At 44.0% G+C, this 24310-nt stretch overlaps 1 protein-coding gene across 3 annotated transcripts in view; it reads right to left on the bottom strand.

The window, feature by feature from the left end:
* Positions 1-901: 901 nt before the first annotated feature.
* KCNC2 (potassium voltage-gated channel subfamily C member 2) overlaps positions 902-24310 on the bottom strand; it is a 658994-nt gene continuing 635585 nt past the window's right edge. For 2 of the 3 annotated variants that reach the window (XM_085653847.1, XM_085653846.1), the window contains exon 5: positions 902-4625. In XM_085653847.1, the coding sequence (XP_085509973.1) occupies positions 4489-4625 (137 nt within the window). In that variant the 3' untranslated portion in view covers positions 902-4488. The remainder of the gene's footprint in view (positions 4626-24310) is intronic. The other variant, XR_014981414.1, reaches the window with a different exon arrangement.

The raw sequence follows: 24310 nt of genomic DNA, 5'->3' as shown, positions 1-24310 counted from the left end.
TTAAACACAAGTGACTCTCTTTTGACCCTTGGAGCTAAATCATACTCTGATCTTTGGCCAATGGAGTATGGTATTACAGCCTGGCTTGCAGAACAGTCGGTCAATGCATATATGAAAAATCTAATCTGCAAAATTAAAACTAGAAGGAGCATGTGGAAAATGATAATGAGACACATTTAAACATATGTAACATCAAGAAAAGATTTCTAATTATCATTTTGGATCATATATTACTAATATTTTGGGGATGTTTTCCATTTTTTTTTAAACAGTGACTCTTTAAAGTTTAATCAACAAGTAGTTCAAACCACATTATCCAAACAATGACAAGAAACAGACCCTAACATCTTAGTGAGGAGTTGTTGTTAGAAGGTAATATTTGTCAGTAGAACAATACATTTAAGGATCTCTCTAAAAATAATATGTTCATTTGTAGTTCAATAGATTATAGTAATTTTAATCCAACTTTACATGGTGTCTCGACTGGCTGTGATTGAATAACTACTAACTTTGAAATTTCAGGTATAATGCTGGTGAAGGTCAGTCCAGATTTATGACCTATAGTGTTGGACACAACACTTACATTTTCAAGTCAGTGAGAAAGTCTGGGTTCCTGAAATCCAGCTGCTTGTAGTAAACCAAGATCATTTATTTACAGTTTCACATAAAAATATGCAAACACACTTACATAAATAAAAAATTATATAAAAAGACAATCACAATTACAAACCACTGTGGATGTTTATAGATATTGTTTTTGAACGTTCTTACGGATCCAGCAACTCCTTTACCAATACCCTGTCACCACCTAAAAGCATCAAAGACCCAGTAAAGAGAAATAATTACAAGAGACAGGCTTCAGTTATGTGACAGTTTCCACTCCAGTCCTTTTGCCCTTTATTCACCTCTGCAGTTGGTTACAAAGTCATTGATTTCCACCAGAAATGTGCATGCACCTTGACATTGTCACAACGGGGCCACAACACAATGTTTTACAAGTGGGATACTGTAGGTCCCTACATTCATGGTACCAGGGTGACAAACATATCCTCAAGGACAGCCCATTGAACAAGATGGAAACAACATTATTCCATTGTATGACCTACGATGTAATATAGATATCGACATGTAACAGACTAGAATTATTTACCACATCATTCACATTTCATTGATCAAAAGATATCTTTTCTCTTTTGTGCAAAATATACATTTTGTAGGATATAGTTTTAATACACATTGGATATTTATTATGTTGGATGCTCCTCCTGCCTTAAGGTAAATGAATTTTAAAAATCAAATGCATTTAAAGCCAGGGGTTTGTTTGTGAGAACTTTCATACATCAAAGCAACAGTAATAAAAAGAGAACCTTGTCTTTGATTGAATCAAGTGACATGTCTCTGTGGTCACATTTCTCTTGGCACAGTAAAGCGCAAGTAATACAGGTCATTTTCACATTTATACACTGAACATCATTTAAATAATTTAGGGAAGTAAATCAATGAAGCAATGATGTGCAACAAAACAATCACACCTACTTTTCTTGAATTAAAACTGTCGCAAATGGAAGGCAGTTACAGGCGATGCTTTGCTAGATGCAAGTCATACTTCACAGACACTGTCATGATACAGGTGGTAGGTGCCTTAGTGTAACCTTATGGCACAATGTTTTGCAGAGACCATGAAGACAACAGAGATGTGGACCTTTAATGCAGACTTTCGGTGATGAAGGCTTATAAGTTCAGCTTTGCTTGGCTTAGATGGCATACACTGATGCTCCACGCACACATTTATTTACATTTGGCTCATTGAAAAAGGGCAATGGCCCTTATCCCGGTCATTTTAGTCTCCTATTTTTACAGCAGCTTCGTCTTCATAACATATTCCTTCGGACTTTCAAAATCAAGGTATGTGTAAATAGGTGGTCCCATTCACTGACAGCAGCTTATTCCCAATTCTTTAAGTCCTTGGTATGGCTAAATTCCATTGTCCCTTTTTCAGCAGTCATAAATCCATGATAAATTCTGTGTAAAACTGTAGTCACTAATAGCAGCACCAAATGTTATATGAGTTCCATTGCAAAGAGCCTTTTGTAATTCGATTTCACTAATGGAGATGTTAATAAAAAATGTATCAATGTACATTGCAAAAAATCAGAAATACATTTTTTGTTAGTTCATTAACGTAGAAGAATATGACATGCAGGACTCAAAAATATATATTTATAAATATATATTTATATGCAGTAAAGGACACATTGAGAGACTGATTGTACTTATTCAACGTAGCACAGGAAGCAAAATCACTTCTGCGTATTTTTGTGCAACATAGTGCTTTAGAGCCTTCTAACGCTGAGCCATAGGTTCAAAATCTGGGCTTGCAGATTTTCCTCGAATGAACAACATTTGTAATAGTTATTGGTAACCCATAAATAGGTCTGAAAGGAGTTTGCAACCTGTGCTAACATATTACCTGCCTTAACTTTGAAGCTAGCTCCTTGTGGTGCAAGTGTATTGTAAATATCTGATGTACATTAATAACTTCAATACTTTATTTTCATTAAAGTTAGGGGCTGTTTGTTTTAGAGTACAAAGTGTTATATATGCTATTGCATTTCTATGACTACAATATCCTATATCTTACACTGACTGAGTCTTCTGGTAACAATGGTTTCAATTCACTGATTCATTTTGCTGAGGCTAAAATAATTTTAAAAGTGGACTCACTCAATGAACGTCTGAAACCCTTAAGTTTAATGTTTACATAAATAACAGAGGTAATGAGTGAAAGCATTTTCTAAATTCAACCTCATATAAACTTGTGTGAAAGCAGATGTGCCAATTTAAGGCCACTCTTAACTCCTAAAACAATTTTGCAACCAAATAATAAGAATGCAGAATTGTTCACTTATGTTTTATTCTATAGTGTATGTCAAAGCCGAATATTAATAGAAATAAATAAACAAGAATCTTTATCACACTTCATTAGTTAACACAATATGAATTTTTTAAGAATCAAGCTCTTCTGGTACTGTAAACATGATATGATGGGCCAACAATTACTTAAGCCAGGCAGTTTTGAGGAAACATACAGATGTTTTAAACATCAGCCATGAAAAATCAATTGAAAAACAAAATATGATAGCAGATAATGATTAATGTAAAATGCTGACAAACATTTGATGATACATAATGAGGATAGTTAATGATGAAAGATGTATACAATTACGAGATAGGAAAACAGAAAACACATAATGGAATAAACATAAGAAATATTACTTGAAATAGATATGACACTAGACGATCAGATGGTTAAGGCAGGTGAATACAAATTCTCTCATATGAACCATTAGTCATTGATGTGCATACAAAAAGCATGGATCTCCCACTACATTGAGCCTTGAACATATTCAGAACAAATGGTGTTGATATATGACTACAGTACCCTGCAGCACTTGTGAATTTAAAAGTGCAAGCCTGGAAGGCATTTACCTTTTTTCTCATGTTTTGTGCATTCACCAAGCCATTAAGACAGAGATCTGACTTCTGCTTGCGTGTAACCAGTAATAACAACCTCTTTGCAGTTATCTGTGTGCAAACAACCGGAGACATTCAGAACTGAAATACAGCATCCTAATACAGAAGTAAATCGAGAAATCAAACAGTTAAAATAGGAAACAAGTGGAGAGAAAGGGGGAAACAAACAAAGAAATGCAAATCTTCATACAAAACAGTTTGTCAGTGATGATCATTTTAGCCAGGTGGCACAAAACAAGAACAAGTATGCTGGGCCACAAACAAGGTCTTAGTGACCTGCAACATTGCTTTCAGAGGATGTAGAGACAGATTGGCACATGCAAATGCTCTGCTACACAGCAAAGAATCAAGACAGCTTTCTAGACATCTTCAGAAAGGATTAGAAAGCCACAAAAAAATGGAGATCCACAGATGTGATTATCATTTGGAAGCACATTATTTTGAATATATCTCCCTGAAAATGTACATGATTGTTCAACATACTGGCCATTCATATCCACTATGTGTCCTTTTATTGCCAGAGTAAAGCAGGACGTTTGGTAGATAAATGGAAAAGCATTATGTTACAGTAGATACTTTTAAAAACAAAATAAAGTAAGTAATTTCTAACAAAATGGAATTCATTAGTATTTACAGTTGAATCATGACTATATATCTATACATATCTGAATGGATGGATAGATGGATGAATAGATAGATAGATAGATAGATAGATAGATAGATAGATAGATAGATAGATAGATAGATAGATAGATAGATAGATAGATAGATAGATAGATAGATAGATAGATAGATAGATAGATAGATAGATAGATAGATAGATAGATAGATAGATAGATAGATAGATATTGTCATGCTACCTCAGCCTAAAGTTAATGCTACATTTAACTAGTTCCATCATGTGGCGAAAGATATTTTATATTAATTGATGATTGCCGATTGATGCAGTCTGATTTACAAGATAGATGGGATGGGAGATCGAGAGCGTCTTAGAGGACATGGTGAGCTGTAGGGTGATGTCACTGGAGACAGTCTCAGAGTATTGCCTGCCAGGCCAGCTATGTTGTTTAAGCTTCTGGATTTTTCATAGCCTTTTACAAAAGAATGCATAGATATCAGTTGAATTCAGCCATAAAAGAAACACACAGATAAACAATACAATGCACTGCAATACAAAATGGTACAGGACAGTCATTTTAAAGAATATTCATCACTATGAAGAATGGAATACTACAGCTGTTTGCAACTGTCTGTTATGCGTCACAAGCTCAGAATCCCTCTAGTTTACATCTATCAGAAAATAAATCACCCTAGATTATCACATTTGTAAATCCTTTCTTAGCTATGTCACATCACTCGAAATGTATCCCATCCATCCAAATTAGCCAAACAAAAGTGCAATACTAAACTATGACAGTCTAGTAAACCACAAGTCCTTATTTGAGTAAATGTTTTTAAATGATAAAATTCCCAAACTTGCTAGACAGTTTTGTTAAAAGAAAGTTAGGCATGCAAGTGGTTTCGTTGGAAATACACCACAGACGTCCCACATAACATGTGCCAACTAAATCATGTTTGTTTCATTGGCACAACAAAATATACATTATAGGATAATAAAAGTGTGCCAAATATTTAATAAAATGTTAAAATAGTCATGGTACTAAAGGACAAGCAATGAAGCATGCAACAGAGCATGGATAACTAAAAAAGGATACACGGGTACAATGTTTAAAAAAATCAATGAAACCCAATAGTAGATGCACACTAATATTATCAAGTTTGTCTGTAAACCATCTGTTGCAGATTAGCTCTCTCCAAATTGAAGGATGACTATATACAGTTATTTAAATTACTAAGAGGCCTTAAAAGGGGATTGTAAAAGACAAACGAAGAATTGGAAAGTTTGAAACAGAGTTGCACATGCTTTCAATAATGCTTTTGAGCATGAAGGAGAAACACACACATATATATATATATATATATATATATATATATATATATGTATATATATATATATACATATATATATATTTATAGGCTAAATATTACTTTTAACAGGAACCCATGCTTGTTATACATTAATAATAGTCAAGGAGAAAGGGGATATGGTTGGAAGAGCTGAGAGGTAATTTCACCTTAGTATGGCTTCAGAAAATATCATTGTTATTGGACTAAACAGAAGCTTTGTTTTTTTGCCTGTTGGCTGCTTTCCATGTCATATATGCTGTTCTTTTAATTGTTGTATGTTTCCAAATAAGGAAAGTAACTTTTGAGTACTTTTTACAGGTACTCCAAATAATGTAATTTTCTAATTGTTTTAAACTACAATGTGATCAATTTACTCTTCTAAAGTGTAGCCGAGGTGGGTAAATGTATCAAACTTCGTCTACACTCACTTCACTATTTTTTCAGCTGGTCTACGAGAATCATGAACTTCCCAGTATTGGTGCCATTTTTTTTTTTTAAGTGGGGGAATATAAAGTAAACGTAAGGCGGGGGCGTGGTCTCGCCGCGGACGATGTGAGTCGCACATCGCTGAGGCTCCGGGCCGCCGCCGAGGAAAACAGCCTTCAAAGCAGGGCAGTGGCTGCGGAGACGATCCAGCTGGGGGGGACCGGCTGGACACTGAGAGCGGGCAGCGGCTGGGCGCCTTGGAGACCCCTGGCTTGGGCTGTGGCTTGTAGGGGCGACATCTGAGGTGAGACACCGGCGGGAGAGACCGCGACCGCCATCTTGGATGCCCTGACCCGCCGCGCTGTGGTGGGACTGTGCCTGGCTGGCCCGGGAAGATTATCGCCGGAGAAGCAGCGCGGACGTGTGGCAGAGCAGCGGCGGCGCCGAGGCGTGCGCGGCCGACGACGAGGAAGATCGAGCTCTGTGGGTAGGGACGGTCGCGGCCGCCATCTTGTGGTCCGCGGCTGGCCCTGGCCCGTAGCTACGGCTGCCCGCCTGCGGGTGCCGCGGAGGAGGCGGGCCACGCTGAGGCCTGGATCTTGGAGCGGACTGCTGAGGCTGACCTGGGGGCACCTGGCGCCATAAACTACACCCCGCTGCACACGTGGAGCTGCTGTCGCGTGGTGGCGCTGCTGGCCCTGCTGCTGGTGCCTGGGGCTGGCTAGTGAGGAGACTGTGCCTGGGGGCGCCGGCCATCTGTGGAGCGCGGAAGTGGAGAAGCCATGAGCAATGCGGCGGACGACACCTGCAACGCCCAGAGCTGGTAGGCCGGGACCTCCCGGACGAGCTGTGTGACCGCTGGGGGTCGGATCGGAGGCGGGGGCCCGAAGGTAGCGGCGAACGACGCGGGGTGTGCGTGTGGCTGTGGCCTGGCGGGCGCTGGCGGCGCCGGGGGCTGAGAGAGGCCAGCCGCCACCTTGATTAACCACGTGGGAGAGGCCTAGCCCACACGGCGACTGGACCGGGGAGGCGCTTTAGAGTGAAACGCACCCGGGGGACGACTGGCCCCGGCGACCTAATGCCTGTGTCCTACTGCTTGCGCCAGCAAACCTAGAGACGGTGGACTAGCGTTGGGCTGGGTGTGGTCCGTTGCCGCGCCTTGGCCTGGGAGCCTGCTGGTGGCGCGCGTTTGAGGCGCGACGGCCATTCCTCGCACTGGGAGTCCCCTCTGGAGTTGCATCACGGCCCTCGCCGGGGTCTTGGATGGCGTAGGAGCTTGAACCTGGAGTTGGCGGTGGATCCCGTGGTGGGGGGCAGTTTAGCGGCTGCATCGCTCCGTGGTGCTGGGCCTCGAGAACCCTCTGCATTGCGGCACCCCGCGCCACGACCCTGTCGTCTGCGCTCATCCTTGCGCCCCTGTGGTTTCGAGACTGGAAGGTCGGGGCTGAACGTTCGCCACACGACTGCGGGACTTTGAGCTGCTGGGGACTGCTACTCCCATACTCTGTGAGGCCGATCCTAGGCGCGGCCACACCATGACCCGTACGAAGCCGGGGAAGGAGCCGCCGGCAACCCCCAAAGACGCCTCTGTCAAGGTCTTGTGGAACAAGCCTACCACAGCATCACAGAGCGCGGAGCCATCGGGGGCAGGTGTCTCGACGGCCCCCGTCACGCAATCCTTCATGACGGCGTTCATGCAAGAATTAAGTCAGAAATTGGGTCCCTCCGCACAGAAGTCCAGGCATGCGTGAAGGACCTTCGGAAGGACGTGGGGGAGCTGGGCGGCCGAGTAGATGACTTAGAAAAGACCCTGGATGCACGTACGGAAGACCAGGAACACCTATGGCAAAGATTGGCGACCTTGGAAGAACAGCATGTTGAGCTCCAGATCAAACAGGAGGATTTGGAAAATAGGGGGCGCCGGAACAACATACGCATCCGGGGGGTGCCGCCTGGGGCAGAAGGGGCAGATATTATGTCTTTCGTGGCGGACTTACTCCATGACATCCGAGGGGATGACGATACTTCGCCGCCCACCCTGGACCGTGCCCATAGGGTTTCAGGGCCGATGGGGAGGCCGGGTCTCATCCCTGACATCTTGACACGGGTTCATTTCTTTGTTGAAAAGGAAGCCATTCTAAAGGCGGCCAGAGGCAAATCCGAAATCCTCTGCGGGGGAAAGCCCATCCAATTGTTTCAGGACTTGGCCTCCACCACTCTCCGGCGACGTCGGGACTTCAAACCCATCACGGACAAATTGAGGGAGCTCAACATCCGCTACCAGTGGGCCCATCCCTTCGCCCTCATGTTTCAGTGGGAGTCCAAGCGGCGGGTGCTGCGCTCATACCGGGAGGCGGCTCAACTACTGCAGATTCCCGATTCGCCGCCGGCCAGCCCCTCGCGGCGCCCCCCCAAACTTCGAGTCCCGGTGAAGCCGCAGTGGTCCACAGTGCGACGCCCTAGACACCCATCGTCGCCGGAGGGCAGCAGGGCCTCCCGGGACAAGCAGGACATTATCGAACATATAAAATCCCTGGAGGGCTCCTCCTCGCCGCTGGGCTCACAGGCCTCTGCCCTTAAATGACCGACGCCATTGCGGAACATCTCACCTGATTGCGGCTCTACACCTGCGACAACTGAGACGACTGGAAGTGCGGCCGGCTGTGGGCTGCATCTCTCCCCCATTGCTCGACGCCTTGGACGCCTCACTCGGAGGCGCACCGCTGTCTCCTCTACGGGGCACTGCCTCCCAGGCTTGGGCGGCGGCCCGGGACGGACTCTCGACACCATAACTCAGCGGTTCAGCGATGGCGCACCCCCCCTCCTATTTCTGGGAGAGTGACATCTCCGAGACAGCCTGTGCCGCGGTGCCTGGCTACTCTCTTGACTGGAATAGGCTCTTCCGGCCCTGTTGGCCGACTGCAGGTTTACATGGTTGTATTTGTTCTTATTTGTTCCCCTCAGTACCCTCTTTCATTCAATCCCCTTGGCGGGGGGGACATGTGTATGGGTGGGATGCTCATGCGGGAGGTGCCCTACTAGGGATTTTACGACAATGACTACCACCTCTCCCTGGAAGATTCTCTCTCTCAATGTGAAAGGGCTCAACTCTCCCAACAAACGACGCCTAATCTGGCGCTACCTGCTCCTACAGAACCCCGATATCATTCTCCTCCAAGAGACACACCTCCTCAAGTCAGATGTGGGCCGGATGGCGCACCCGCGCTTCCCCCTTCAGATCTGGTCCTCGGCTCCCTCGAAGACGGCGGGAGTGGCGATCCTGTGCAGGGCGGGGATATCCCGGGGGGATGCCAAGGTACATAGGGATGCGGAGGGGCGGTTTCTGCGGGTGGAGATCAGGCGGGGATCCCGTGCTCTGACACTGTGTAACTTGTATGCCCCCAACCAGGGTCAGGATCTCTTCTTGCGTAGGATAATCAGGGAACACCTGGAGCCAGTGACCACGGACCTCATAGTCGGAGGGGACTTCAATTGGGTGTGGGACGCGGAGCTTGACCGCTGTGGGGGCGCTTTCCACGGGGTGGGGGCCATGTCTGCGGCGGTGAAACGCTCCCTAACCACCTTAACCTTAGTAGATGTCTGGAGGTACCACTCCCCGGGGTTGCGAGACTACACCTTTTACTCCCATGTCCACCGCACTTACTCCCGCATTGACCTCCTCCTCGTATCGCACTCACTGCTCAAGGACTCCGTCTCGGTGTCCCATTCCACCATCTCGGTCTCGGATCACGCCCATGTTGAGCTGCTTCTACGGGAGGGTCCTCCCCACCCGCTGCGGCCGCGCCGCTGGCGATTCCCGGACCACGTCCTCCGTGACCCAGTAGATAGAGAGGAGATCCAGACAGCCATCCTGGCATATTTCGAAGACAACGACCTGCCGGGGACCCCTCTCCCCCTTCTCTGGGACGCCTTCAAAGCCACTATACGGGGCACTCTCACAGCCTTGGCGGTCGCTCGAGCGCGTGAGGCCCAGCTTTACGAGACAAAACTTACAAGGGAGCTACAGGTGCTCGAGCAGATGGACAAAGAGCGCCCGCTGGCGACGCACAAGCGCCGCTTGGCCGTCCTTCGGGGCCAGGTCCGCGCGCACAGGGTCAACAAGGCTGAGCGCGCTCTGCTTGCACTCAAGCAGCGCTACTATGCGGGGGGCGACAAGGTGGGCACTGTTCTGGCGCGACGCTTGCGGACTCGGGCAGCTACGGCACATATCGCGAAACTACAGAAGGCGGACGGGTCCTGGGCCGTTGCGGAACCGGCGAAGCTCCAAACGTTTCACGAATACTATGCAGCCCTCTATACTGGCGACTCCCCTGCGGCGGAGCTGGTTGTGGAGGCCTTAGACTCTTGCCACTGGGACCCGTTGAGTGAGCATCAATCCGGGCTTCTAGAGGACGCTATCACCCCGGCAGAGCTGGCTGGCGCCCTGCGCGACCTCCCGCTTGGCAAAGCGCCCGGCCCGGACGGGCTCCCGGTGTCGTTCTTCCGCGCCTTTTTGCCGCAATTGCAGCCGTACCTTCAGCGCCTCTTTAATTCCTTTGAGGAGTCGGTAGGGCCCTCAGCAGATATGGCAATGGCCGACATAACTCTCATCCCGAAACCCGGGAAGGACCATACGCTGTGCTCCTCCTACCGGCCCATTGCCTTGCTGAACACCGATTTAAAGCTTTACACCAAAATCCTAGCTAAGCGGCTTAGCCCTCACCTACCTAACCTCATCGAGCCCGACCAGGTGGGGTTTATCCATCAACGTCAGGGCGCGGATAATGTACGGCGTATTGCGCATATCGTTGGGAAGGCTAAACACTGGAGGATTCCGGCCTGCCTGTTGTCGCTTGACGCGGAAAAAGCGTTCGACCGGGTTGACTGGACTTTTCTCCGAGCAGTGCTGAGGAAAGTGGGCCTGGGTCCTAAGATGGTGGCGCGCATTATGGCCCCGTATATTTCGCCGGTTGCCAGGGTCCGGGTTAACGGTCAGCTCACGCAACCCTTCCCCATCTGTAGAGGCACCCGGCAGGGCTGTCCCCTGTCGCCCCTGCTGTTCGCCCTGGTGGTGGAGCCCCTGGCCATTATGATTCGGTGGTCCCCTGATATCTGCGGTATACCTCTTCGCGGAGTGCAGCACAAGATCGCTCTCTTCGCAGACGATCTTCTTCTCACCCTCTCCGAGCCCCTACGCTCACTGCCGGCGGTGCACTCGCTACTCCGAACCTACGAACGCGCCTCTGGGCTCAAAATTAACCATGCCAAGTCCTGGGCCCTCAATATTTCGATCCCGGCCGAAGAGCTTCCGGCGATCCGAGCTTCGGCCCCGTACCAGTGGGCGGACGCGTCAGTGCGATACTTAGGTCTTAACTTGACTCCAGACCTGGCCACTTGGATGCAGGCCAACTGGCAGGAATACAAAACCTCTGTCCTAGCTGACCTACGGGCGTGGAGGGCCCTGCCGCTCTCTTGGCTGGGCCGACTCAACACAGTGAAGATGTCGATATTGCCAAAGGTCCTCTATCTATTTCAAACGCTGCCAACTCCGATTCCGGAACACCAAATACAGGGGCTCCAACGCGAGCTCAACGCATTTGTGTGGGGGGGGAAAAAGCCACGGTTTTCGAATAGAATCCTGAGTCTCCCCGGGATAGGGGTGGCCTGGCCTGCCCTAACCTTCTCGAATATTACTGGGCGTCGCATCTTCGCTGTGTCCTGGAGTGGGGGGCGTGGGAGAGTGAGAAGGTGTGGTTCCACATGGACAGGGCAGTCACCTGTCGCCCGATATGGGACCATGCCTGGCTTCCCCGGGCGGCCCGCCATCGCAGCGCTTACATGGCCGTCCCTACCAAAACGGTCCTGGAGATCTGGGATAAAGTGGTGGTGAGTAGGGGCCTGACCACCTTTCCATCCCCGCACACCCCGATTGCGCGCAATCCGCAATTCCCGCCGGCATGTCGGCCACCCCACTTCGCGAACTGGACGGAGTCGGGCTGTAGGACGATACGGGACCTGTTTCTCGGTGACTCTCTCAAAACCTTTGCACAGTGCCAGCAGGAGTTCGGGCTCTTGGACGGTGACAAATACCAGTACATACAACTGCGTCACTGGATACAGGGCTCGTCCCTGACGCCGTCGGCCACGCGACCCTACACGCAGTTCGAACAGCTAGCGCGTGACTTCGGCAACTACAAGGGGCTAATATCTCGCATATACAAGGTGCTGCAGCGCTCGCGCCGGCTAGACCCCCACCCGTACCAGACGAGATGGCATTCCTCTACTGGCTCAGGCGTCACCCCTGCCCAATGGGCCCGGCTCTGGGGAGACATCCCTAAAATCCTGCGTAGCATTCCCCAACAGGAATCGGCTTACAAAGTAATGACCCAATGGTACTACACCCCCGCCAGACTCCACAAAATGTTTCCCAATTCATCTCCCCTGTGCTGGCGGTGCACCCAGGCGCAGGGAGACTTCATACATATTTGGTGGACATGCCCGCTTCTGAAAATCTTTTGGAAAGAGGTCCTCAGCCATGTAAAAAAGGTACTCGGGTTCCCCCTTCCGGAGGATCCGCTGGTGGTCCTTCTGGGCATTAGACCAGCAACCCTGAGAGCCATGACTGGCCGTGATCGGCACCTTAGCCTCCACATGCTGGGCGCTGCAAAACAAACAATAGCCCTCTACTGGAAGAAGCCAGAGTCGCCCTCCGTAAACGTGTGGTTTACTCATCTGTGGCATGTGGTGGCGATGGAGTCTCTCACGGCGCGTTTACAGCTCCGAGACGCCAAATATAAGAAGCTCTGGAAGCCTTTGGTTGATTACCTGGGGCGGCTAGAGCATGCTTATCTGCAGCCGCCACGGCTTAGAGCCCTGAAGCTCTTTGACGACGTGCTAGATCCCACAGACCCGGGGGGGTTCTGGAATCCCGCAGGGGGGGTATAACATAATTCCCTAGCAAAAGCGTGCCTGGGAAGGAGGAGACCTTGCTGTTAGCGGATTGCACCCCGTAAGCCCCCCATCTGATGATGATAATTGAGCGCACACCCCTTCCTCCCCGCCACGATTGTTGCCCATTGCGATGGTTCACACCCCCTCCCTTTTCCCTTGTTCTATCCCCCTGGTTGTTTGGTCGCCGCATTGGCAATCTTTGATGCAGGGTTTGGGGCGGTATCTTTGCCCTGGCATGGCTGCTGGATATTGGGGGTGGAGGGCTCAACCCCTAGTTGCGCTTGCAGTGGAAAGCCTGCCGGAAGCCGACTTGCGTAATGCCCTGTACATCACTGATGAAAGTTACTGGACTTATACAGCGTCTCTTCTAGGCGATATTCGCTATAATATGCTATGACTATTACATTGCATGAATGGGGCGCCCTTGCAGTCTTACCCTAACGCTACCTGCCCGGCTGGCCCGTGACAATTGTGACATTCTAATAGCCATGAGTTTCTGCCCTTTATGAACTGTCTATGCAGGGTTGCTGGGCGGGAGGTTTACTGAGGGCTCGACGCCACTAAGGCGGGAGCCTCTGAGAGTAAATGTCTTTGTGAGGGCCGGTTTTTTGGGCTATAGGTAATGTTACTTGTGCTAATTTATGTGCCTTTGCTCCTGACAATGATTAGTCACCTGCTGCCGGCCTATATGGTTGTAGGCGAACAAGCTGTGTATGGACTTTTGCACGACCGTTAAAATCAATAAAAGTTGGTTCAAAAAAAAAAAGTAAATGAATGGCCTTGAAGGGCATAATTCCTTTATTAGGAACATTTACACACCAAAATATACCTGCTAAAAGCATTTTGAGGGGAAATTGTCTGACAAAACAGGGAAAGGTTGGGTGATTTACAAAGATATTGTGTCACTCCCATAACTTTGTTTGAAAAGTTATAACTTGTGCTCAACTGAACAACACCAACTTTAGTATCTGAGCGGAATTAGGAATTTATTGCTCCACCAATGTCAGGTCAAACTGGTTTGAGAGCTATCCAAAAGTTTCAATGTTCTTTATGGACCTCAAATCCTTAAATGAGTAGAACATCATATTTGTAGGGCCTCTATTAATTTCCTCCTCTTCAGAATTTACAGCATTAAGGATGTGAAAAAGTCACTGGTCAGAAAGAGGTGTAAGTGCAAAAAAAGCCTAATGCACTGAACACAAGCTTCCACAACTTAGCTATTCGTCAAGAAAAGAGAATCAAATATTCTACGAGGTTCCATTGGCTCTCCTTTTTATGGGGATCCAGAAAACAACATGTGAAACTTGTAGAACATGTACAATGAAAAACAGACATAATAATAGACTGAAGAGTCACATAGATGTAATTGTATCAAATAAAATATTTTCTAAGAATTTAGATTATGAACAGAAACAGAACATTGGTTCAGGACAGAAAATAGGTTACACTTTCCATCAGAAAGTTAGTGTCAGTACCTTGTGATAAAGAATTATTCTAGGGGCCCAGGGCATTTGATAGAGTATAAATCTATTAAAAATAAATTGATCCAAAATGACTGGAGGCCTGTGTAGACTTCCCTTTATGTTGCAGGGATTTGGCCGATGGAATAGAGTAACTCTCACACGTAGAAACTGCCTGGAACAAGCAGGGACAATACTAGGTCTCTACAGGATGTAAGAACTATGGCTCAATGTACAAATGTCAAAATCTGGATTGCAAGTTGTCCTACCACCAATAACTGTTGTTTCCATCTTCATGTCCCTGGAGGTAATGATTTAAATTTGGGGAATGAAAGAGATTTGCGCTACTTCCGAAGGCAAAATTGCACACCATACTGACGAAAGGGTCCAGGATATAACCCAGGTACCAGGCACTTTCTTCTTCACAAGTGTAAACAATAGAGGTTCACTGGAATGTAGGCAGACATGTCCTGTCCTAAGCCATGTGTCGCCATTTTATATAAGAAGTAAGTAATGTACTGGAAGCTGAAGTTCAGACAGCTCTATTGGTGCCTATTGGTGGAAGCACATTAATACATGCTAGGCTTTCCATTGTTGAGAAATAAGAAATCTGATGGAGAAGACCATCTTTTTCATGTTATTTCCCCAGATGTTTGCCTTCCTATGCTGAAGACATTTTTACTAGTCCTAGGACTCTGTGCTCTGTACCCCTGCCAACCAGAGGTAACCGGGGTGAACCTGGTCCATGGTATCCAACTCGCACTCCGTTGCAATTGGCTTTAACTTTTGTCTTCGTCCTAGTCACACACAACCAGTTGACAATATTTGGTATTTACACCTTTTTCTGTTTACACTTTTTGCCACTATTTTGAATCTTTAACTTCACCATTGACAACCAGAGATAACCGGGGCCAACCTGGGTCCCTAGTATCTGATCTGCACTCCATTGAGGTTGGCTTTAACTTTTGTCTTTGTCCAAGTCACACACAACCAGTTGACCATGGTTGGCATTACACTTTTTGGCGCTATTTTGAATCTTAAACTTTAGAAATTCATAACTCTGGTTCCACTTATTTGATTTTTGTTGTTTTGGTGTCATTTAATAATAAATTGGTTTGGGATTTTTCTTGTGTTGTGTTTTCACTTTATTACTATTTGTGTGCTGCATAAATACTTTACACATTGCTTTTACTTTAAGCCTGGTTGCTTTGTCCCAGGCTACCAGAGGGTTAAGCACAGGCTTATTTAGAGACGTTTGTGGTTCACCCCAACAAGGACTGTGATCATTATTTGAGGTGGGTTACCACCTCCCTCAACTACTATCCTAGTCCCTTACAATGGTGTTCAGCAGTGGGATCCAGTACTTATGTTTTTGTAGTACCACTCAGTGATTTGTGGAAAACTCAAAATCCCTTGTTATAATCTAACATCAAAATCGATATTTAATGTGTATATTCTCCTTGATGTATTTGTTTTCCTTTATGGGCATTATATTTTTTTCCCTAAATTTCACTCCTCTTCTCATGTTTTGCACACATGATTTTTGCAAGAATGGAGGTGGATCTCATGAGCATTGAAAACTCTACTGTGGCAGAGCTGAAAGAGTTGTGTAAGAGAGAGGGCTGAATCTGGTCGGGGGTCTACGAAGCTAAAGTAACAGATCACCATCTGGGACGAAGTCTGCATGCTACAGTCTGCAGCACAGGAGTAATCTGATGACTTTTCACTTTATCACTGTTGAAGTACTGAATAAATACTGTACACACTGCCTGCAAGATAAACCTGACCGCTTCGTGCCAAGCTACTAAAGCGTTAAGTGCAGGTTTATTTAGTGACTTTTGTGGTTCAACTTGACAAGGATTGTGATTATTATTTGAGGTGGGTGCCTCACCCCCCTCAACAACTACCCCAATCTCTTACAAGATCGGGACCCTGATAGACAAAAGGGCACACATCTTGTTTTGCACTGGGTCCCACCCACAATGGATAAACCCAGTTGAGATCATAGCTATTCACCCCATCACTTAACAAAAACCTGTCTCCAGCACATGTGGTAACTCCTAGAGTTGGCAGGTATGCCAGAGAAGTAGCAGAATTGAAAAACACTGAGGTGGCTCATCTACCACTTCACATCTCTATGCCCACAATTCTTAGGGTCTCACAAGAGGTTCATTGGGATTGGTACAGTCCCACCACTGGTTGCAAGTGTTTCTCAAAACATGCTTTGGGCAAATGCCTTTTGCACATCAGTACTTGTGAATTATACATGCCATATACACCAAGCAAAAACAATGGTAGAAGTAATTGGCTAATGTAAGATCCTGTACATTAAGTAAAAGATTGAAATTAGGGATACACGAGTTTTAAAAGACTGTGAAGGCAGTCAAGCTATGAAGAAATAAGGTGAAGCTGATAAAATATGCGTGTCTTTATCATCCTGTGTTGCACTTGTAAATCTCTCTTGGTAACTGGTGTAATGTGAAGCTGCTCTTAAGTTCTATGTTTGCTAAACTAATTTCCATAACACTCTCTTAATCTACCTCTGAGGTTTTGTAGACTGTAGTTTAAGGTAGTTTATATGTAGGAGTTTGATTTGCATTTATGTAGCTTTTAGTTGAAGTTGTATTTATTTGATAGGCACCATTTACAATTGACAGGTTTCTATGAAGCCATGAAGAAAACTTAAATGGGTTTCTTGCTTTTAAACATTCAAAGTGCAACAGAATGAGCCACTAAAGTTTGAGTAATCTAGCTAATTTTCAAACTTGGTTGTGGTCTTTTGGGAGTTTTTCCTTTTCAAATCTAGTCATTTAGATTCTCAGTTTCAATTTTCATTGATTCAACCAGAATGTTTAATTCATTGTATAAGGGCATGGTCTTCTAAGAGGTACTAGGTGCCCAAATACCTAGGGACTGATTCACAAAAGTAAACTTAAACTTTTGTGTAAGTTTAGGGTTGTTTGCTATTCATAAAGGTATTTTACTAGTAGTACATAAAAGATAGGGCAGTACTATCGCTTTATGTGCTGGGACTACAAAATTGTAAAGATAGTGCTAGTAAAATACCTTTGTGAATAGCAAACAATTATGAACTTTTACAAAAGTGTAAGTTTATCTTTATGAATCAGGCCGTTACTGTTCAATCCCATCCTCAATTCCAAAGCGGCAGGCATTACTTCCATTAGAGCATTCATGAATATTTTTGGCTGACCTACCAGTTTATATTTATTTGCTCTGAGATTTGTATAGGGTAATGTTCTGGTCAAGTGAAAAAATGTGCTTCCCATTTTCTAAAAACAATTCTCTCATTAATCTTTTTCTTCACTATTTCTTTTAAGAAGTGAAAACATTTTGAAAACACTTAGCACCAAAAGATCTTCTATTTATCCTTAACCTCCTTTCTCTTCTTTCTACTATCTTCTTTTGTTCTCAGTGATGTGGCAGAGCTTAAGTGCTCTGAATGCCATTTCTTTGATCAGTCAAAAGCATTCGATTTCCCTAGTACGTCCTGTTGGGGTTCAGCTCCAAAGTATTTATCTGTGCTGTGTGTTTCATTACAATAAGCATTTAAACCAGTTCAACCAATTATGGCATTTGAGCACGTTTCTATAGTGAATATGCTTTTGCACCACCCATATTCCTCTTTAGGATATGTGACATCTTTGAAATTCCATGTCAGGCTGGCATACAAGTAATTTCTTGTCTGGTTTTATGTAAATAAGATTAAAACAGTTTTTTTGCTGCTCGCTTCCAAATCTATCCATCCCTCGATACATTTGTGTTGTGTGTCTTCTAGTTATTAGCTGCTTGCATCCCTGTTTCTGAGAGCAGGTACACTCTAAGCACAGATTGAACTCCTGACCACTATTGTGCTCCTCCGGGCCTTGTACTAACCCTCTATCTCTCTCATCACTTGCCCGACAATTCAAAAGACATTAACAGGAACTGTTAATACGATTACAGTCTTCCATAGCAAGAACACAACTTTTATGTGGTCTTAAGTGGGGAAATGGTGAGGTCCACATCAGGATAATGTATTAGGTCATCTCTCCAATGTCTCCTGTGCATGCTGAGCGGAAGTAACCAACAAACAGATGGATACATTCCATGCTTTATTGGGAATTGGGACACGCTTCTTTCTCAGGAACTCTCCCTGCCAGAGATTAATTTCCTCCTCATTATATCACTATTCTGGATTCATAGAAACAATCATTGCTTGCTAAAGTGGACTCAGGCCATGGATTTTACTGTTCTCTGTTATTGTTCTCAAAACATTGTTCTGCCCTACTTTGATGATTTTCCAACATATTCATACTTTCTTGCATTCTATCAATCCTCTTAGTGTGCTTGTTGTGAGGATGGTTGACATTTGTTGTAAGATATTAGTAGACAGTGCTGTGGACATATTTTTGCAACTCTTGATTATTCAGAGCTGATCATTCACTTTTTATGGGTTGTGGGTACTTTTTTTGCAAAAAGAATAGCTGTCTGTTTCTGCTACCATCTCTCAATAATGTATAGAGAAGTTGTTCCAGTTACAGGCATGCTATATTTCTTTAAACAGGTCAAGGTTTTTTGTGTACTCAGAGTGTAACTGACTAGCAGGAGCAGCACTTAAAAAAGTTAATGCATATTTAACTTGCACATGCAGAAGCCAAAAAGAGATGGCACATATATAAACATTGGGCGTAATTAAAGCAACAGCATAAAAATTAAAAACACAAAGATCAGAATAGATTAATATAGGTGTGCCTCTCTGTGTCTTTTAGTCGCCGGAATAGTAACCTTGATCTCATGCTGTGGAAAGAGAAGAATATCTGGTGGTGTACAAGGCACACATTAAAGGTGAATGGAGGAGTGCTGCTCTATCATTGGCTGCACTCCAATTGACTGAAATGTTTATGAGGCCACCCATGAAATAAATTAAGTTGGAGTCAGGTGTATGCCTTTGATTTGAGTAGATTTACTCATTTTGGTTTTTCTCAAATACGACAGGCATATGTCCGTGGAAACAATTATTTTCCTATTTCCTTGACTTACACAGTTAACCCTAACCCTACAAATGTGGATTGCCATTGGAACAGAAAATCCATAGTTGGAGCAGTAAGAGAAACATTCATTCTAATTTATTGTATTTATTGTTTTTCTGCACCAATTGTACAATTAGTTGGTTACTTCATTTTGCAGTAGAAAATCTACCATATTCAGAGATCTTTTCAGGTGGCAGGTATCTCCCAATTAAAGTGACTGAATTCACAAAGGTAAGAGAAACTTTTAGGTGTATACTCCCACAATATTACATGCATTATGTTGCATGATACTTATACTGTATCCACTACATCGGCATACAAGATGCATTGCAAGGTAAGTATAGAAGATAAATACAATAGATTATAGGATTAGGTAGGTGTTATGGAGGTAACCGTATTAATAATATCCTTACCATGACAGTGCAGTGGTAGGCGATGAACTTGTTGCAGTATAATTGTACATTGATATTATTAACATTGATATACGTTCATTTAAGCCTATTGGGTATAACCTCTCACGTGGAAATTCCAACAAAGCCCATCATTGCTGGCTGAGTGTCCACTTCCTAATTTGGACACTAGAAAGATACCCTCAAAGTGGGGGATGATTGTCAGAAAAAACACGCCTTTCCCTTCTAAAATACTTGGGCTGTCTCCCACCATGTTTTTCACATACTTGGTTTTCACTGAGTGTTTGCTACCATTTGTTTGCAGTCTTTCAAATAATTAATTCCACCAGATATATTGGTGGACTAGCCACTCTAGATCATGTGACTGATCCTCCTACATTTATGTGAGAGTTACTGAAAACCTAAGCAGAGTTGGAGTCATATCTACTAGCTTTATTACACTAAATAGAGTGGTCATACTAGAAGGAAGAATGTGTTACCACCTTCCTCTAGATCAGGCCATTAGACTGGTTCCAGTCAATAAGCTTGGTAGAAGGTTCAGACCTATTCTGGCCAAACATGAAATGTGCAGCACATATGTGCACTCTTTGCCATTTTTTTAAGAGGGCAGCATAGAACCTATTACAGGTGTCAATGTGATACTGCAAACAATTTGGTGATGAGTTAGTCATTTAGACCTTTGCATTCAAGGTTTACAAATATTTGCTGAATTTTTATGGAAATGAAGGAGGATGGGAATGGGAGGTTGGATTTGTTTCTAGGGAGCTATGTACATGGAGACCTCATTGTGAAGGGAAATGGGAGGACACACAAATGTTAGTGTGAGTGTGGTGAAATACCCCACACAGCAAAATTCCACTCTATTACTTCACTTGATTGCCACTTTTCCTAGTCATGTTCTGGTCATGCGGAATATGAGTGTGTGGTCTTGTGTAATTGTGAAGATGTGGAGCTCTGTACATTGATGGCTACAGCATGTACAGTCCTATGAGTGTATGTTGATTTATATGGCAAGTCAAAAATTAATTTGTAATAATTATGATAAAAGATAGAGTCCCTTCAGTATAAAATCTGGATACATGTTTTTAATCTTCAAACATATGATGAAAAACTTTGATTATAGTCCTAAAAGGAATATTGATTTTCTTGAAACAGGCATCATGTATTATCGTTTTATTAACTCCATTAAGCCAACATGTGTTTCGCCCCTTTAAAATGGCTTGGGAGCCTGGGGCTTTAACAAGGCTGAAATCACATAAAAGAAACAGAAAGAAAAAGCAAATCATGACATCATCATCCATTTGTCCTGAAATATTTTTTTTTCAAATACAATTGATGATACACTGTGAGAAAACACCGGCACTGTGTCAAAAAACTTCTCCATGGGCTCCTTAAAGGCATTGTATATAGTTAAGTGATAGATGAGAGTTGAATAAAATAAGGATCTCATTTCGATAAGCAATTAGAATGAGAAGAATACTTTCTAAATGCTAAAAATAATTTGGATTTGGAATTCGAAAAACATCACAGTAAATGCACTGTCACAAGACAGAGATACCTTTTTGCTGTTATGTGAATATTTAGAGGTTACATCTCTGTATTCTGGATAACATAACTGGAAGAGGAGAAAGAGAGGACAGATACATACTCAAAAAGATGCTTGATAGTAATAAATACCACCAGACTCGTGGTAAGTGTATCGTCAATTTACAGAAAAAAAGATTCCAAACTAGTCAAGGAAACCGGCTTTCTTTGGGAAATAAAAGTTCATAGATAAACGATCAAAGTTAGGATAGGAATGCAAAGTTAAATAGAAGAACACAGGAATGTTCTGTACAGGGCTTACCAGTTACAGGCATATATTCCTGAGAGCAATTATGTTTGAGAAATAATTTATCAAGATTTTATACTGAAGAGACTTTGGGCCAGATGCATCAAGGCAAAAACCGGTCGCAAACGGGCAGATTCGCAACCAGTATTTCTGCATTTGGGATGCATCATCCCAAATGCAAAAATCGCAATGTAAGTAATTGCAAAAACCTTAAATGCAATGCATGAAGCACTTAAAAATAGCAATTTCGCAATTAGAGGTCGCAAATTACCTTTAATGAAACTAGACGGTAATTTGTGAAAACTTTGAAAACTGCACTAATGTGCATTTTTCAAAGTTACATGTTACACACACACATGCCCTTGGGGCATGTGTGTGTGCAACATGTGGTCACATGGCAATTTCAGGGGTGTAACAAGGTGTCCTTTTGGCACCCTTGCCCCCTTGAAATTCCTTGCGCAATTTGCTAGCACTTATTTGGTACTCGCAAATTGCGCATGCAATTTCCATTAGAGGCCCATAGGAATGAATGGGTAGCAATTCCTTAATTGTGACTCACAATTTGAGAGTCACAATTAAGGAATGTTTAGGAATCGCTAAATTTTTTGCGATTCCTACATGCATAGGCAATTGCGATTCTTTAATTGTGATTCTTTAAAAATCGCAATTAAAGAATCGCAATTGCCATTTTTGATGCATGTGCACCTTTATCTTTTATTAGAACCAGTACACATAAGTTTTTGATTTTCTACATAAATCAAGGGTTTTATACACGCTTTGGAATTTACTGATTGTTGATTGAGGGGAGTTGTTGGCCAAACGCTTTTTTTGAGTGTTTAATATCCATCTGAATGGAATCCCATACAGAGGACCAGGGTATTAACAGTGGTTTCCTTAGTGTGTAGGGCCTCAATACCTAATTTCAGCGTGTGTTTTCATGTCCATAATCGTGCCTGGTTAGATGTCATGTTAAGTGTATGCAATTTCATGCCTCCATCGGGCTAGTAGCTCAGGGATATGAAGGGTTAGGAAAGGATGCGGATGGCTGTGCTACTGATATGTATTTAGTTTACACCTAATCTTGGCCAAATATTTTAAGAGGAGTATCTTGCTTATGCGGTTGGTCACAAACTTCTCTATGTTGAGATGAAGAGGATTTCTTATCCTCTTGATTTCTCATTTAAGGCTATGGCCATAAACTACATAAACTAGATTTAAACTTCTCTGATTTTCACGGCTGCCTTAGGAAATGCAGCAATATTTTGGTGATTTCAGGATGCAAATCCCCCAGGAACAGTGTCATAGTACATGTATGGTCTTCCGACTGGGACTGACTTGTCAATTTCACCTTGGACAATCTTTCTTCACTTTGAATACTATTCCTATTCTAGAAGGATATGGGAAATGTTTTCAATTATAGTGCCTTTGCAAAGGCATTCTGCGGTTTCGCTCAATCAAGCCCACCAGGTTCAGTCTTGCTCAGGTAACGTTCTGCACTCCTACCTGTCTTGCAGAGTGGTAACATATGGAGGCTGTTGTGGTTCATATGCTTCCATCCATGGCATGACCTTGACCATGTGTGCTTTTTGGCCATTCTTACTGACTGAGTTCCATGTATTCTTTTTTTTATATTGTTTTCTAAGTCTCCTGGCCTTGAGGGAGGCAGCAAACAAGGAACATTTCAGGTTGGAGCTTTGATTTCCTTGCTTCTTGCACCACTTCTTTCTTCTTGGCGGTTTTATTGTTGGAGTTGAGAAATTCTGTTCTTCACAGCTTTTATTGAAAATATGGGCTGAGCATGTTTACTGCTTTTTGGCTGTACCGCTCTTCACCCTTTTTCGGCACGGTAGTTTAACCAGAGTACATGCAAAGTTAGCTTGGAAGCCTACTGTTGATGAAGATTGCAGGATCTGAGACTGAGCTTTACAGAGTTTTCTCTGCAAGGTTCCCAGATTCAAGACATTCAGCTCGGCTGACCACGCCCTCGCTCCAAAGGTAGAAATTGAGTCCACTTTTGCTTGTGCTATAGTTGATACATAGGAGAGTATTCTTCCTCCAAAACAGTGTGTGACACAAAAGATCACCCTCATGATTACTACTCTTTTCTCATATTTCTTCTCTGCATGACATTTTCAGGAGCTAGAGGGGGCAAAGGTTATGCCCAGATAGGCAATGGTCTGCTCCCTTTCTGCTAGTTCTCCTTCCAGATAAATATTTTTGGCTCCTGATTTCTTTGGTTGGGAACCACAGACTATAATCTTGTGTTTCCCTTTATTGGCTGTAAATCTGTTTTCTTTGCAATAATATACATTTGGTAGAATAACAGTTTTAGAGTGTTTGGTGTACAAGCCAGAAGTACTGAGTCTCCAACATAGGGGAGGGTATGATTAGGATTAGATGTTTTAGATCATTGGAGCATCCGCTGTGAGCTTCAGAAGCTCAACCAGAATGTTATGTATGTACATATCAAAAGGAGTACAGCCAGGAGGAGGCCTAGTTTTACTCTACATTTGATTGAGATTGGAGTCAAAAGGCTTTTTGAGCCATACATGCCCTCTGCAATCGTGTCTGTGTAAAGTTTCTTCATGAAGAGACTCAGGAAAGGATTCAGGGATACATTTTCCTGGTTTGATCATAGAATGTTTCGGTCAATGTGGTCAAAGGCCAATGATAAAACCTATGAAAGAAGCATACAGACAT

The sequence above is a fragment of the Triturus cristatus genome, chromosome 4_1 (genome assembly GCF_964204655.1).
Source record: "Triturus cristatus chromosome 4_1, aTriCri1.1, whole genome shotgun sequence".
NCBI classification, from domain to species: domain Eukaryota; kingdom Metazoa; phylum Chordata; class Amphibia; order Caudata; family Salamandridae; genus Triturus; species Triturus cristatus.
The sequence above is the reverse complement of the archived record's forward strand: the minus strand, read 5'-3'. Positions and strand labels throughout refer to the sequence as shown.